General features: G+C 49.7%; 2 protein-coding genes across 2 annotated transcripts in view; one reads left to right on the top strand and one right to left on the bottom strand.

The window, feature by feature from the left end:
• The first annotated feature begins 283 nt into the window (after positions 1–283).
• On the top strand, positions 284–14,285 carry Bnip5 (BCL2 interacting protein 5). Its single transcript, XM_029566978.1, has 12 exons — positions 284–345; positions 3,668–4,294; positions 5,177–5,323; positions 6,987–7,051; positions 7,251–7,485; positions 8,827–8,958; positions 9,977–10,041; positions 10,245–10,473; positions 10,960–11,085; positions 12,219–12,283; positions 13,022–13,285; positions 13,936–14,285. The coding sequence occupies exons 2-12, from the start codon at positions 3,673–3,675 to the stop codon at positions 13,969–13,971; spliced, it is 1,986 nt and encodes a 661-aa protein (XP_029422838.1). The 5' UTR covers positions 284–345; positions 3,668–3,672; the 3' UTR covers positions 13,972–14,285.
• Pnpla1 (patatin like phospholipase domain containing 1) overlaps positions 14,014–16,331 on the bottom strand; it is a 47,348-nt gene continuing 45,030 nt past the window's right edge. The window contains exon 10 of the mRNA XM_008840201.1: positions 14,014–14,163. Within this exon, the coding sequence (XP_008838423.1) occupies positions 14,014–14,163 (150 nt within the window). The remainder of the gene's footprint in view (positions 14,164–16,331) is intronic.

Genomic DNA, 16,331 nt, shown 5'->3' on the forward strand with positions numbered 1-16,331 from the left:
GATTATCAAATGCATTACTGGAGTCGTTTGTATATTAGATGAGTCATGTGATCTGCGGGTCACCTGCCTGGGTGTTCCAGGCTGGGTTGGACTTTGCTCTGAAATCTGCTCTCTGCTACAATAAAATGTGTTTACGAGAGTGGTTGAGTTTCCACGCAACAAGACTGGGCTGCTGTCTTCAGGCCTCTGGTCTGAGTCAGGGTGGGATTCCCCGACAGTCAGGCCAGAAGTGGGTACAAAACAAGAAAAAGGGGAAGGAGGGAAAAAGTCTTCCTTGAAGACTCCCAGATGGGCAAAAGTTCACACTAACACCTCCAAAGACCTGCGGCCCATGTGACGGGGGAGGTAGGTGGCAGTCTTAAAGGGAAGAGCTGAGGACACGGATTCACAGAGAGGGTCCTGCAGGGTCTTTCCGGGGCAGGGGTGCCCACCTTGACTAACCCTTGACCTGGAGCTGGGACAGAGTCTCTGAAACATTCTAAAGAAGGACCAGGCAGAGAAGTAGGGAAGTGGGGCTGAGCTAGATCATCTTGGCCACCTGGAAAGAGGTGCCTAAGGAGGTGGCTTTGGATCAAAGGGTAGGACGTGGGTGAGGAACAAGAGGTCACTGGGGTTGGGGCCAGGAGGCCTTGGGGGCTCTGAGGTGACCCTTCAATGGGGAACTTGGAGAAGACAGATGTTTTCATTGAAATAGCAGCATGTTCCCGAAGGGCAGGAGGAGGATGCAGAAAGATCATCAGAGATTGCAAAAACTGTTTCCATAGCAACAGCAGTTTTTGAAAAGATAGCTGTTCCTCTCTTCCTGTCAGCTGGTGGGATGTCTCTGCCTCATGGCCCAGACTCCTGGAGCCAGGTTACTGCAGGAAGAAGCGGGGCTGGAGCTGAGCCAGGTGTCCTGGGAGTCTGGCTGCTTTTCGGGTTTGAACAGCTGCTCTACCATTTTTGTCCTGGCCAAAGGGAGCATTCCTGACATTGGTCAGAATTTCTGGCTCTGCTTCCTTTGATATAGTTAATAAGATCAGGTAGCCTGTTAATTCAAATGTGCCTTTTCTTTTTTGTTTTATTTATCAGTTTTATTTTATGTGTATGAGTGCCTGCCTGTATGTGAGTGCACCCATGCTGTTCAATGTCACAGAGGTCAGAGAGGGCTTCGGATTCCTCGGAACTGGAGTTAAGGACGGTGCGTAGCTGCCATGTGGGTCCTCTGCAAGAGTAGTCAGTGCTCTTAACCGCTGAGCCATCTCTCCAGCCCCTAATGTGCCTTTTCTTTTCTTCTTTTAAAAAATATTTTATTTATTATTATTTTTATTTTATGTGTAAGCCGTGTATGTAAGTATACCCATGTTGTGCAATGTCCACTAAGGTCAGAAGAGGGCATCGGATCCCCTGGAACTGGAGCTAAGACAGTTGTTAGCTGCCATATGGGCGCTGGGATTCAAACCTAGGTTTTCTGCAAGAACAACCAGAGTTCATATGCTGAGCCATCTATCCAGCCCCTATTTTATTATTTTATGTGTATGAGTGTATAGCCTGCATGTATGTAAATGTACCATGTCATGCAATGCCCAAGGAGGTGAGAAGAGGGCATCAGATTCCGTGGTACTGGAGTTACAGATGGTTGTTAGCAACTATGTGGATGCTGGGAACCAAACACTTGTCTTCTGCAGGAGCAGCTGGTGCTCTAAACTGTTGAGCCATCACTCCAGTCCCCTACCTGATATTTTGACAACTTTCCTGAGTACAGTCATTTCTCATGTTATAGAGGAATGTCCGTGATTATCGCCAGCTGTTACTGCTTCCTGTGGGCTCTATAGTTTGGGGTCTCAGAGTTGGCCCAGCTCCCATGTTCCCACTAGAGCAATATCTGTGTTAGACCGGAACTATGTTACTTCTGAACTTGTGAATGAAGCTTTCGATAACATCTTCTAAAGCCTAGGTTGAAACAATCACACTTCTCTTTGGTGACTTATCTTTTTTAAGGGAGACATGAAAAAATGTGCAATTTCTCCACTTAGAACACCAGTTGTAGACCAAACAAACAGTTGCACCCAAGTCTAGCTTGAAAGAAGGTCAGAAGAGGGAGTCAGAGCCCCTGGAATTGGAGTTACTGATGACTGTTAGCTGTCATGTAGGTGCTGGGAATGGAATCTGGGTCCTTTGCAAGAGCAGCCAGTGCTCTTAGCTGTTGAGCCATCATCTCTCCACCTCCTCTTTTTTTTTTTTTTTTTTGAGACAGGATCTCCTTGCAGCCCCTGCTGGCCTGGGACTTGCTATGTAGCTGCAGTAATAGGCTGTTCTGAGCTGCCTGGTGTGGGTGCTGGGAAATGAACTTGGGTCTTTTGGAAGTGCAGCACACAATCTTAACTGTTGAGCCATTTCTCTAGATCCCCTCTTTTTAAAAGAAACATTCTATATTCTTTTTAAAATTACATTTGCCATGTATGTGTGTGTGTGTGTGTGTGTGTGTGCATGCATGTTTGTATGCATGTATGCTATGTGAAGGTCAGAAGACAACTTGCAGGAGTCAGTAACTCCTTCTGCCATACAGAGTTTGAATTCAGGTTGTCAGGCTTGGCCACAGGCACATTTACCCACTGAGCCACCCACCGGCCTGATTCTAGATTCTTATTTTTGCCTCTGGACCTATCAATATAATACATTTTAAAATAAATTAACTAGATGGTAAAAACAAGAAATATGATAGAACTGTATACCTTATTGTTTATTATTTTATGTGTGTGATGGAGGGTGTGAGTTGCCACAGCACATATATGGAGATCTGAGGACAACTTTCAGGAGTCAGTTCTGTGGGTTTCAGGGATTGAACTTGGTCATCAGGCTGGTGTGGCAAGTGCCTTTACCCCTGAGCCATCTGACTGACTGGGAAGTACATAACTTTATATCTTATGCCACTAAATTGTAGTCAGTTCATGATAAAGCCATTATAACCGGTTAGAGTACACAACCACACACCAAATGCCACAGCAGTCTCTGGAACCTCAGATTTGGGATTTAGAACCATACAGCTTTCTTCCAATTTTCACCAACGGGTAAAAAGTTTTCTGAGAAACTACGGAAAAATTTGAAAGCCACAGGAGTTAAAAGACAGGCAAGTCAAGTGCAGCACCCACAGCCAGGCTGTATAGGATATTCCAGGAGGAGAGGCTCTTCTTAGTCCTTTCCACCAGCCACTACTTTCTTGTGGTTGGACCAGAAGGACACCTAGGCTCTAAGGTGGGACCAGTGCAGAGGCATTTACCGTGTTAGCTACCTATCCAAAGAGACCTTATGTCTTTGGCTCTAGCTGTGTGAGTTTTCTTCTTTCTGCTGTGGCAGTTTTCCTTAGTGCAGCAGCTTTGGAGCAACACAAATTTGTTGCTCTATTTAGTTCTAGAGTCGTAAGTCCAAAATCACCTTTGGAGACAGAGGTGATTACAGCGGGGCTGTGTTCCTCTGGGGTACTCTGGAAGTACCACTGACCAGTTGGGGAACTTGATTTCCTTCTCTGGAAAATAGGGGTGGTACCTCCCTTCCCTGTGGGATTGTTTGGGAAGCATCACCAGGAAAGGGTGTCCTCCTGGTAATGGAGGGTGTGTGGGCCTGGGTGGGATTGGGCCGGCCTTTCCTCCTGAAATCAACTAAAGAAAGCTGTTTGTTTTGGTTGTAGCTCTAATGGAGAGCCCAAGGGGCCCAAGAAGGCCTCTGGCAGATAAGGGGGTCCAGTCACTGGACAGGTGGCAGGTCCCAAGGAAGGACACTCAGACCTCCAATGGCCAGTGCCTCTCCCGGCCCACCTACAGGAGGGTGCTTCGCCGGACGGCCAGCGATGGGGCCAGTTGTTCTCGGAGCCCATCTCACTTTGCGGAGGCTCAGGGCACTGTAGCCGCAGCCCTTTCTCTAGAGGACACAAGGGAATTTCTCCCCAGTGAGCAGAGGCCCCCAGAAGACCCCAAGAAAGACAAGGTACCCAAGCAGGCTCAGCAGAGCTGGCTGAAAGTTGTGTTGAACTTCTTACTCCTGAGGACGGGCCTGGAAGAGCCCAGAGAGAAGGCCAGCAGGAAGTCAAAGGGGAAAGAGGAGCCCACTGAGGTCACGGAGGCAGCTGAGGAGCCAGCTCCCAGGAAGAAAGCCCAGGAAAAGAAGACCAGCCGTAAGAAACACAACCACAGGAAACCGGGTGCTGAAGAACCCAAGAGAACCCAGGACCCAGATGCAAAAGACCAAGAGGATTTGCTGCCTAGCTTGACTGCTGCCTTGCAAGCTGAGGAGGTGGACCTGGAGCCAGCTCGTAGGGGTGAGCAGTCTAGTGGTCCCTGGCTAACCCCACTGCTTTACCCTGAGGGCCAGGCTGCTCTAAGCTTGGTCCTTAACAGAGAGGCGGTATGGACTGCGGGGGAATGTTTCTCTGAGGTGGGACAGCTCCATGGCTGAGGGTTTCAGGCTGTGTGGCCGGGGGCTGGTGGCTCTCCCGTGAGTCTTAATTTCTTTATTCCTATCCACAAAAAGAAGATAAAACAGTTTCTGTCTTGTGGGGCAACATAGTTTACATGAAAATAAGAGTTTGGAGCACTAGAACTGGTATTAGGCATGATGGTTTGAGGGGGTAAATGGGTAGGGAGGGGCAGGGATGCTGATTTCCCATCCTACTGGCCCATGCATGCCTTACCACAAAAAGAAGATAAAACAGTTTCTGTCTTGTGGGGCAACATAGTTCACATGAAAATAAGAGTTTGGAGCACTAGAACTGCTATTAGGCATGATGGTTTGAGGGGGTAAATGGGAAGGGAGGGGCAGGGATGCTGATTTCCCATCCTACTGGCCCATGCATGCCTTCAGGGTGGGTGTTCTCCATCAGGAATGAATCCATTGTGGGAGTTTCTGCACTGGTGGCCCCTGGAGCCTTTGATTCCTCCTTGGTTAAGGAGAGAGAAGGTCTCCAGGTGCCCTCTTGCCCCGAACCTGGAGTGAATTCTCCTCTGCTCCCAGGGCATGGTGCGGGGCTCAGCTGTGGCTTTTATGGAGAGGAGACTCCAGGGAGATCTGGTGGGGGAGAAGGCTGGACTGAGGCAGCCCCTTGTCACCCAGAAATCCTGGCTCTGGGCAAGGCTTGGGGCTGGCCACTGCCTGGTCCGTGGCTCTGTGCAGTCGGTGCTGTGTTCTGGCATTGGTTAACAGTAACCTGGGTTCTCACTTGCTCTTGTCTGTGTTCCAGGAGGACTAGATTCTGATTTCCTGCAGTCCTTACCCATGGAAAGATGTTGCGCTGGAATCTCAGACAGCTCTCCAGGTCTCTCATCAGAAGACATACTTCAAAAGCCTGACCGTGAGTCCAGGTTGCTGGGGTCCTTTTTGCCTGTGGGTGGGTAACTGTCCCCAAATGGGAGGGGAGGTCCCTCAAAGCATGCACACAGCTCTTTCTTGCCTCCTCTACTGCTCTGGCTGCCCGTACTTATTTTATAGATATGTTTTCCTCTCTTGGAATGGAGACTTAGGTCCTGGAATGCTTCCCGCAGGCTCTCCTGCCTCTGTGGGAACGGGACCAGGACGTTGCTTTCTAGCTCTTAAAATTTATTTTTGTTTAAGTTTTGTTCTTTTTTAGATTTACTATTATTATTATTATTATCTTAAAATTATATATACGTATGTGTGTCTGTGTGGGGCATGTATACATGAGTGCGGGCGCCACCTGCCTCTGCCTCCCTAGTGCTGGGATTAAAGGCATGCGCTGCCATGCCTAGCTGTGATTGTTTTCTTACTTGAGAGGGAAAAGAACAGTAAACTGAGTGATAAAACAATCTAAACAGATTAGTGAGAGGGCAAGGGGTGGGGTAGGAGACCCTGCAGCGATGAGGCAGGCCTACTGTGTTATGCCAGCCGATGCCCTTCCCCCTGTGCCAGCAAGTTAAGTTGGGAGCCAACATTTCTGCAGGGCCCCGTGTACAGGTTAGAAAATAGGGGTTATTTTTGTGAAATGTTTCCAAGTCCTATCCTTCATTTGATGTCCCAACAGCCTCAGAGAGGGAGGCAGGATGGAGAGTATGACCCACACTTCATAGGGGCAAGAGACTTAGTCAAGGACACACACTTCTCCAAATGCAAAGTGAGTGTTCACAGATACATGAGGCTCAAAGGAATTAGGTGGGTACAGGCTTGAATGCCTAGATGGCTGGCTAGAAATTGCCAGCATAAGATGTCATGCTAGTGAGATTGCTCAGGGGGTAAAGGCCTGTGCTGCTAAGCTGTTGGCCTGAGTTTGATCCCTAGGACCCGTATGATGGAGAGAACTGACAGGCACAAGTTGTCCTGTGACCTCTACAGGCATGCTAAAATGCACATACACAAAATATATAAATAAAATGTGACATTAAACATTTTTTTTAAATTGGGGGCTGGAGAAATGGCTCAGTGGTTAAGAGCACTGGCTGCTCTTGCTGAGGACCTAGGCTTGATTTCCAGCACGTACATGGCAGCTAACAATTGTCTGTAACTCCAGCTCCAGGGAATCTGACTCCTTCTTCTGACCTCCACAGGCATTGCACAACAAAGTTGCACTTACATACCTGAAGGCGACATACTCATACACATAAAATAAAAAAATACTAAATAAGTTTTTAAAAAATTAAAAAAATACCTGAATTGGCCAGGCATGGTGGCACGTTTCTTTAATTCCAGCACTCAGGAGACAGAATCATGTAGATCTCTATGAGTTTGAGGCCAGCCTGGTCTACATAGTGAGTTCCAGCCAGCCAGGGTTACATAGTGAGACTCTGTCTCAAAAACAAAACAAAAACATGCTTTGACCCAGAACCCTTCCACCGTGTCTCAGCGAAACCTCACTCAGGACAGCACTGGGTGTAGCACTGTCCCCCTTCACCACCTGAGGAGCTATTCTGGGCCTTTTCCTGGTACAGGTCCCTGTCAGAAGGTCAAGGCAGGATTAGAATACTCTGTCCTTAAGCATGATGGACACCTGTGTTCTCTTCCAGAGGAGGAGGTCATCCGGAGGATAGTGGAATTGCTCAAGAAAGCAGGAGACCAATGGGAAGAAGAGGTGAGGCGCAGGATTCCAGCAACGCCCCCAAAGCCACTGCCTCTCTGGGTTCGTGCCCTACCCACCTTTCCAGCCTAGCCCATCCCTGACCCCGGCTATCATCTCCTACTCAGGGGCTCACAGTTGTCCTGCCTGGGGCTTCCCTCGCCCTCTCCTTAAGGTCAGAGGTCTAACTCAGTTTCTCTCTTCTTCTCCACAGGAAGTGCAAATTCCTCAGCCAGAAGAGGCTGTGCAAAACCCAGCACCACCCGCCAGAAAGAAATCCCAGGAGAAGAAGCCCAGCCTCAAGAAGCTCTCCCTCAAGAAGCCGGCCTCGGAGGAGCCCGGGAGAGCGGGTGCAGACGTTGCCCTCAGCCCAGAGCCCCGGCCTAGGAGGCCTGGCTTCCTACCCCTCTGTGTTAGTAGCCACTGGACCTCCACCTCCAGCAGCCATGGTGAGCAGACTCTAGCAGTTGCCATAGCAACACTGGAAGGCCCGTAGCTCTGGAACCATCCCAGGGTTGGGATTGGCCAGTTTTGCTCTGCAGTTCATACTTGGCCCTGAGTAGTGTGGGGAGGGCTGGAAAGGGACCACAACTGATCACTTCCACACAGTCTCCGTAAGGAACAGACAGCCTACCTAGGTCCTTGATGGGGATTGTGTGCAGGGGTCCCCAGCTTCCCAAATCTCTGCAGCTGGGGGCTGGGATACTGAACTCATGAAAAAAAGGGGGGGGCAGGAGGCCTGAGCTCCTGGCGGGCCTCCCTTCCTTCCTTCCTTCCTTCCTCTTCCTCTTCCTCTTCCTCTGCCTCTTCTTCTTCCTCTCCTCCTTTCCTCTGAAATAGCTGAAGTCCATCTCAAACTGGCTATGCTGCTGAGGATGACCTTGAACTTCTGACCCCCTTGGCTCCACTTCCCAATAGTTAAGATTAGAATCATATGCCATCACAGTTTATATGACCCAGGCCCTCATGCATGCTAGGCAAGCACTTTACCAGCTGAGCTACATGTCCAGCCCCTCTCAGCTAACTTTCTTTCAAAAAATTATTTATGTTTTATGAGTATGAGTGTCCCCATGTAAGTGTACCTGTGCTTGCAATACCCACAAAGTCCAGAAGAGGGTGTCAGATCCCATGGAATTGGAGTTACAGGCAGTTGTTAGCCATCATGTGGGTGCTGGGAACCTAACGAGATTCCTCTTGTAAGAGCAGCCAGTGTGTGGAACCATCTCTCCAGCCCCAAGCTGCACTTTCTGTCACTCCATCTCCCTGTCAGATTCCTTGCCACATCCTGTCTGTGTCTTAGCCTGTCTGTACAGTTTCAAAATGGTTGTCCTCATCTTACAGATGAAGGAACTAAGGCTCAGGGGTGGAGCCAATGTGTTCACAGTCATCAAAGTCAGAGCCAGAGCTAGAGGGAAAAGGGGTTGGACTGGTTCTTCCTGAGTGTGGGGGGCAGGAGAACCAGCCTTAGGGTCTTTCATGCAGGGTAGCTTTGGCCATGGTCCATTCATGCACGCCATGGAGTCGGGCATCTACTGGCCCCCCCTCATGGACCAACTAAATGGTGGCAGGGTGGGGGTACTGTTCCAGCTCTGTGGGGTACAGAATGCTGAGAAAGCTTGCTCTGGACCCCCAAACAGAGCCCTAGACCTGGCACAGCCCAGAAGCTTACTAGAGCTCAGCAGAGAGCCCCAAGGCATGCAGGCCGACCCATGTGTGGGTATCCCATGTTGTGTTCTACCCTGAGCCTCCGTCATGCTGGCTAACACAGCATACCTTTTACTGCCTCCCAGACTTGGAAGAACCCAGAGTCCACGAGGCCCTGTCTACAGACGGTGGGGTCTCACACCCCTCTGAGCTTCCCACCCCAGCCGGATTCCAAGGTCCCCCAGAAGAGCTGCTGCTGGACAAAGCCTCGGAATCCAGTCAGTACCCCACTCCTCAGACACACCTCATGACCCTTGCAGAAGAGAAACTGAGGCAGGGAGAGGGAGGCTGAGGCCTGTTTAGACCTCCCTCTGGGAACCACAGGATGGAGAGGCAGTGCAGGCCCAGAATACACTTCACCACTGGCCTCAGTTTCCCTATCTGCCAGTGGAAGCTGTTACTTGATCATGGCAGAGCCAGGACTAGATGTGAAATAGTATTGGGTCTGCACAGCTGGAAATGATTTTTTTTAAAAATTGGATTCTGGGGAGATCGTATGATCAGTGAGTGCTTGTCTCAGTAAGCACAAGGACCTGATTTTGAGCTGCAGAACTCACATGAAAAAAAAGGGGGGGGTGCTGGAGAGATGGCTCAGCAGTTAAGAGCACTGACTGCTCTTGCAGAAAACCTGGGTCCAGTTCCCAGCACCCACATGTTGGCTAACAACTGTCCATAACTCAGGCTCTAGGGGATCCAACACCCTCTTCTGTCCTCCATGGGCACTGCACACACAAGGTGCACTTACATACATGTAGACAACACACTCATACACATAAATGTAGCCCTGAACAGTCTGGAACTCACCATGTTGATGAAACTGGCCTCCATCTCTCAGAGATCAGCCTGCCTCAGCCTCCCGAGTGCTAGGATCAAAGGCGTGCGCCACCACTGCCGGCTGCCTGTACTTTTAACCATCACTGCTTTGTCCCTAATTCTGCTGTATAGGATTTTCATTGAAAGCAGGCCTTCGGTGGGAGTTGAGGGGGCTTACTGCCCTGAAATGAGAGGGTGCAGTGTGGGAGACCCTGTGGGGATCAGGCCAGGTCTCCTGTCCAGGAGGACAGGGCTGCATCTGTCCCCCCCGGGCTCCTGTTGGTGAAAGGATGTGTGAGGAAGGATATGTGCGCTCTGGGGAGCTCACGAGCACCCAGGAGGAGTGGGGTGTACAGACCTGTCCCTAAGAAGTGAGGACTGGCCGTAGGCGGGGCTTCTATGAAAGTCATATTCTTTTCTTAGGAGAATTCAGGCGGAAGATCCTGGTCCTACTCCAAAATTCAGGGGAACAGAAAGAAGAACGGCAGGTGAGGATGCTGCCCCGCTGCCTTGCCCCTCTGGTCCCCACATGGTCCCTCTCTGTGCCTTCCTAAGCCCCCCATCTGCCTAGACCACAGTACCCAGCACTGCATGCCGTCATCCTCTGCTGGGTCACACCTGCAGCCCGTAGTTCACCTCAAACTCTTCAAGGTCGGCGTCGCTGACTCAGCGTCTGTGTTCTTCCTGACAGCAACCTCAAGTCCAGGAGGCTGTTGAAAAACTGACTCCAGCTTGCAAGAAGAAGAAGCCCAACCTCAGGAGGGCCTTTTCTCACAAGAAACACAGCTCCAAGGAGTCCAAGAAAACAGAGGCTGCTGGGCTCTCAGGGGCCGCCAGCTCTGAGGCCCGGCCACCCAAGAGGCACGGCTTTTTGCCCATGTGTGTTGGTGGCCACCGGGCCTCCGTCTCCAGCGGCTCAGGTGAGCAGGCTTGGCGTTGCCATGGTCACAGAAGCTGGCTTCAAGCCTTGACTTCTGTGGGCAGAGTGGGGAGGTGGAAGAAGAGCTAGTTATCAACAGGACCCTCCCCCTCCACCCCCACAAGTCAACACCTTCCCCCTCCATCTATCAGATGTCTCCAGGGAAAGCTAACTGAAACAGACCAGGGTTTGAAGGAGGAAGGCTGGATGTCCTGAAGCACAAGGATCACTGGTATACAGTGAGTCCCTGGCATTTATGTAGTGCCTATTGTATACCACGACCACACATGCTATCTCATTTAACCTGTGAGAACTTCAGACTATAAGGAGGCAGGGGGCTTAGGGAGAAAAGAAAGGTTTGATTTCTGGAGCGGGTAAAGAGAGAGTTCTGGGAACGCCCCCTCAGAGGGAGAGCAGGGCTGGGGACCACCCCGAGGATCTGACACTGATGATGAATTCTCACATTGCCTTTTGAAATCCCATCCAGAAAGCCTGGAGTTCCAGGAGCCACAGGCTGCAGGAGGCAGACCAGCTGGGCTCTCAGAAGCACAGCCCCAGTCCAGAAGTCACACGCTGGACGAGGGGCCTCCACTGGAGGGAGACTGTGAATCTAGTGAGTATCATCCTGCTCCTAGCAGGCATAGCCTTCTTGCCAATCTCAATCTCTCTCTCTCTCTCTCTCTCTGGTCTTTTTGAGATAGGGTCTTCTGTAGCCCCAGCTGGCCTGGAACTCACTATGTAGACCAGGCTGGCCCTGAAACTCACAGAGATTCACCTGCTTCTGCCTCCCAAATGCTGGGACTAAAGGCGTGTACCACCACGCCTGGCTTCTCTCTTTTTAAAGATTTATTTTATTATTTATTTATTTATTTATTTATTTATTTATTTATTTATTTATTTATGTGCGTGTGTGTGTGTGTGTGTGTAGGATTGAACTGTGTGTGTGTGTCTGCATGTGTGTGTGCATGCACATGAGTGCAAGTGCTTATGGAGACCAGAAGAGGGTGTCAGATCCCCTGGAACTGGAGTTACAGGTGGTCATGAGCTGCCACGTGGGTGCTGGGAACTGAATCCAGGTCCTCTGCATGAGCGGCTAGTGCTCTTAACTGATGAGCCATCTCTCCAGTCCCCTGCCAGCTTCTTTTGTGAATGGTGCCCCAGGCTGAGTTGGGAATTGTTCCCAGGAGGGGGCAGAGAACACCTGTGTGTTCTGTGGGAAGTGGCCTGATCTCTGCTTTGGTTTGACTGTCCTGTATTAAATCCTAGCTCTCTCTGGTCCCATAACCACCTATACTCTACGACACAGACTAGCTGGAGTGGAGAGCCCTGATTTGGACCATTTATCAATTTCAGTGTTGTAAATGGTATAAATGGTTGGTTTCAATTATTTCAAGCCACCAACAGTTTGTAATGACTGCCCCATAAATCTCCTGCATATTTGAGTAACAGCTCAAACCAGCACAGAAGGGCTGATAACCCAGCTCAGTGGCCTTCTGGCCAACGGCAGTACCTGGGCTGAGGCATATCCCCTCCCCACACTCTGGTGGGCCACTCCAAGGGCAAACTTTTAATCTGACCTTGGGAGGCCTCTATTTCCCCATCTGTCTCATGGAGCTGAGTGTGGTCACAGGTGCTTGGAGAGAACGCACCATCTTTATGACAGCTGTGCTGTTGTGGCAATTCTGTCCTGGGGGGCTGGGTATCACTGTGGGCAGCCCCTCAGCCTTCCTTCCTTCTTTCCCTTAGAGGAATTCATCATCCACAGCCTGGTGGCACTTCTTCAAGAGGTGGATGGCGAGTTGGGGAGTCAGGTGAGTACCCCTCAAACTTTGCAGGCCAACATTGGGCCTCATCCACCCTTCCACAAGACCTGGGTTCTGTCCTCACCTCTGGGTGGGGTGACCTTAGTCATCTCCTTTAATTTATCTGAGCCTCAGTTTCCTCTTTTGCAAACTGAGGGATAATTCCTACTTGACCAAACTTAGTGTCTATGTAAAAAATACCAGATATGTGGCAGATGAGGTAAATGTTAGTTTAAAATAATGGAATGTGGGGCTAGAGAGATGGGCTCAGCAGTTAAGGGTACCGGCTGCTTGCAGAGGACCCAGGTTCAGTTCCCAGCACCACTTGGTAGCTAATAACACAACACACTTCCACGGGACAGGCCTTCACCATGGCCCCTGGAGGAGCCCACCTGACACGTCCAGGTATAAAGAGGAGAAAGCTGACCAGAGGAGCCTTAGAGTGGGGCTAAGAAGCTATTGACTGTTTTGCATAGACTATCTGGCTTCTATCTTCAACGATCCTGGGGGAGGGTATTTGATGGCTCCCAGTGTATAGATGGTATTCTGTGAGGTGTCCGCTATGCCTCTAATGACCCGAGCTTTATTTTCTGCTATCTTCTACATCTGTGAGCCAGACCTTGTGGAAGTGAGAGTGGGATGGCAGAGAGATTTAATGAAGGGGAGTTCACTCAGGACATTGGGGGAACGACCTGGGGTGGGAGGGATCCTGCCTTCAGTACTAATGGCCTTGACTTCTGTTTCCAGATCCAAAGGCGCCCCAGCTTTAAGAAGTTTTTTTATCAGTTCTCAGACACCTCCCTCAGGAAGCTGGTGGCCACCCTCCACAGCCAGAGGGCCTGCCTCTTAGCGGAAGACAGGAGCCTCGCCAGCAGACCCTCACCCTGTGCTTTTGGCTCACTCAACAAATTTGCCGCCAACCACAGCTGCGCCATCTGCACCCTCATGCAGTCCAGAGGGAACTACAGGGGGCACAGTTACGCCCATTTTCTGTCCAGGAAGGCCCAGCAGGTGAGAGAGAGAGAGGGAAAGATGCACCATCATGGTGCAAGGGGCAGCCGGTCCTGAGTGGCCTGTGGTGGCATCTTCCTGCTTCTCCCCTCCACTCAGTCAGAACTTAAGAAAAATGTTTTGAACTACATTTACTTATTGTGCATGTATGTGCATATGAGCACCATAGAACAGGTGGTCAGAGAACAACTTCCAGGAGTCGATGCTCTTCTTCCACTATGTGGGTCCTGGGGATTGAACTCAGGTTGTCAGGCTTAGCAGCAAGCTCCTTTACCTGCTGAGCCATCTTGCTGGCCCCTAAGTTAGAATTTTTAGGATTTAGTTCAAATGCCTCCTTCTTGCTGTAATCTTCTGAGATGATTCTAAACCATGATGACAGAATTAAGTCATTAATGTCCAGAGACTGGCAGCTGAGGCCAATGAAGCAAGTTGGTCCCAGGAGGCCTCCAGGAGGTGGTGGACATAGATTTGGATGGTCAAGCTTGGGCAGCTGTAACTGGGGAGGAAGAATGAAGGAGCACTGTAGGCTGGAGGGATGTAGTGTAGGGGTGGATGGGGCAGTAGAAAGCCTGCTGTTTGCAGAGTGGGACCCAATGACCAGGGCTGTGGTTAAACAAAGATGCTTTTCCTCTGCCCCCCCCCCCCGCCAGAACATTATGAGTCTGGATGGTCAGAGTCCAGACTGAAGGCTGCATCTTGCTCTTGGGTTGTCCCGGACCAGCCAACAGTCAGTAGCTTTTTAGCCAGAAGATCCTGAAGATGTAGGACAGACCAGTTCTGTGCTTCCTGAACAAGTCTGATGACACGGGTGGACAACGGTTCTCTGCGTACTCAGCATTGTCTGAAATCACCTTCTTTCCTGAGGCTGGACCTGGAGGCTGGGTTGGACCATGAAAAGGGCTGACTGATATCTTGCCAGAGTCAACTTTAAATGAGTCTTAGTTGTTCTGTGTGTGTGTGTGTGTGTGTGTGTGTGTGTGTGTGTGTGTGTATCCACGTATATCTGTGTCTGTGCCGGCCAAAAATCAACCTTGGGTGTTGTTCCCCAGTGACCATCCACCTTGGTTTTGGAGACAGGACAGGGTCTCTCACTGGCCTGGAATTCACGAGGAACCACTAGTCTGACCAGTGAGCTCCAGGGATCTGCCTTGTCTCCGCCTCTCCATCGCTGACATCATTAGATGTCACCATACCCTGCTTTAAATGAGTCTTAGTTTTGAAAACAATTTTTTTTTAAATTTAAGTTCTTTTTATTTTCCTCCACATTGGCAAAAGTTCTGAGGGAGCTTAAAGTTTTGCAAACATTTTAACTATCCCTCTCCCCCCCCCCACTTTTGAATTTACAACGCAAAGGGGAACAGGAGTCCCCATCTCCTTATGCTATTTGATCCAAAAACTATTTACAAGTTTGTAGCAGTCTCTGGATAGTTATTGTGCATGTTTAGGAGGGAGGGAGGCAAAATATTTTTTTATTCACTCTCCAGCCAGAAGAAGCACACACAAACAGATGGGGCTCTGCATGCCACGAGCTACTGGCTCAGCTAGTGCTTGGTGCTCATGGATTCGTGAATGTCCACCAGGAACTCTGCAGACTCCGGTGGGGGAAGGGAGGAGACCTATAGGTTGGGGGTCTCTCAAACCCTAGTGACGCTGTGTCCTGTAATTCCATGATCAGAGAAATGAATTTGCCTCTTCTCTCTCATGAGATTTACTGAGTCAGTGAAAACACAGATGTAAAGCGTTCTGAACCTTATCTAGTGATATATATATATATATGTATATATATATATGATGTTTTTATTTTATCGAGACAGGTCTTACTATGCAACCCAGGTTAGCCTCTAACTCTCAATCTGACTTCAGCCTCTTGAGTGCTAGGATTACAAGTGTGTGCCATATCTGGTTTGTTTTAAAGATAGTTGCATCTGGGTAGTTTTCAGAAAGTGGAGGAGGGCTTCGAGCTAGACTGTCGTGGATGGTTGCACGGTTGTGTACGGCTAAGAGTCTCATACCCTAGTAGGTACATTTCCCGTTCTAGACATTGGCGATGTATCATGGCAATTTCCCAACTGACGCCTGTCAAGTATCTTTGAAAGGGCTCTCCTTGTAAATGTGAATATATTTATACAAACATGAGCTGTGGGTGCTGCCGGCTCTGCCTTCCACCCAACTCACTGGTGACTTAGATGGACAGTTTGCCACGTGTCCATATCCATATGTAGCTGATAGGGTCACAAGCATATCTGACACCCTGGCTCGGAATGCCTGGAAGGTTTGGCCATGGGGGAGGGTATTTAAGCCAGGACGGCCATGTCAGGCTTTTAGCAAGCATGGTGAGGTGGGGGGGGGGGGGGAGAGAGAAAGAGGGTCTTGGGGGGGGGGGGGGGGGGGGAGAGAGAGAAAGAGAGTCTTGAGAGAGGGGAGGGAGGGAGAGAGGAGAGGGAGAGGAGGGAGAGAGAGGAAGAGAGAGAGAGAGGAGACAGAATGAGAACGAGAATGAACAGGGTGCTGAGGCTTATAGGTAGAGCTTGCCTCAAATTCAGGCACCCTATCAGGAAGTCAGCTACACATAGTGTGAAAACCACCTGTTTCTAATTGCTGCTGCTTAGACAGGTGAGGTGAGCCCTTTATAGGTTTATTCTAAGTAATATTCAGGAACACGGCACTAACCTGTAGGAATAAAAGTTTTGAATTGAAGGTCAAAAACCTTTTGTAATTTATCTTTCTTTTTTATTATTATTATTTTTTTAATTGAGACAGAGTCTTACTATGTAGCCCAGGCTGGCCTGGAATGGTGTCACCCAGGCTGGCCTCAAATTTGCAGTAATTTTCCTGTTCTGCCCTCTAAGAGCTGAGATTACAGGTGTGTGCCCCCATACCTGACTGTACATGGTTTCTCTCTATATATAAATTATTTTAAATTATTTGTTATGTATGTGTATGTGTGGATTTCCTGGAGCTGGAGTTCCAGGTGGTTATGGGGCTTTCTGACCTGGATCCTGGGAACTAAACTCCCACCTTCTGCAAGAGCAGCAAGCACTTTTAA

Source organism: Nannospalax galili, unplaced genomic scaffold (genome assembly GCF_000622305.1).
Source record: "Nannospalax galili isolate Female #2095 unplaced genomic scaffold, S.galili_v1.0 scaffold538, whole genome shotgun sequence".
Taxonomy (NCBI): Eukaryota; Metazoa; Chordata; class Mammalia; order Rodentia; family Spalacidae; genus Nannospalax; species Nannospalax galili.

Excerpts from the sequence above, each read along its gene's own strand:
- Bnip5 (XM_029566978.1), top strand. The coding sequence starts at position 3,673 with ATGGAGAGCCCAAGGGGCCCAAGAAGGCCTCTGGCAGATAAGGGGGTC. Across the intron at positions 7,052-7,250 it reads GAGACCAATGGGAAGAAGAG|GAAGTGCAAATTCCTCAGCC; the intron begins GTGAGGCGCAGG and ends TCTTCTCCACAG. Across the intron at positions 10,042-10,244 it reads AACAGAAAGAAGAACGGCAG|CAACCTCAAGTCCAGGAGGC; the intron begins GTGAGGATGCTG and ends TCTTCCTGACAG.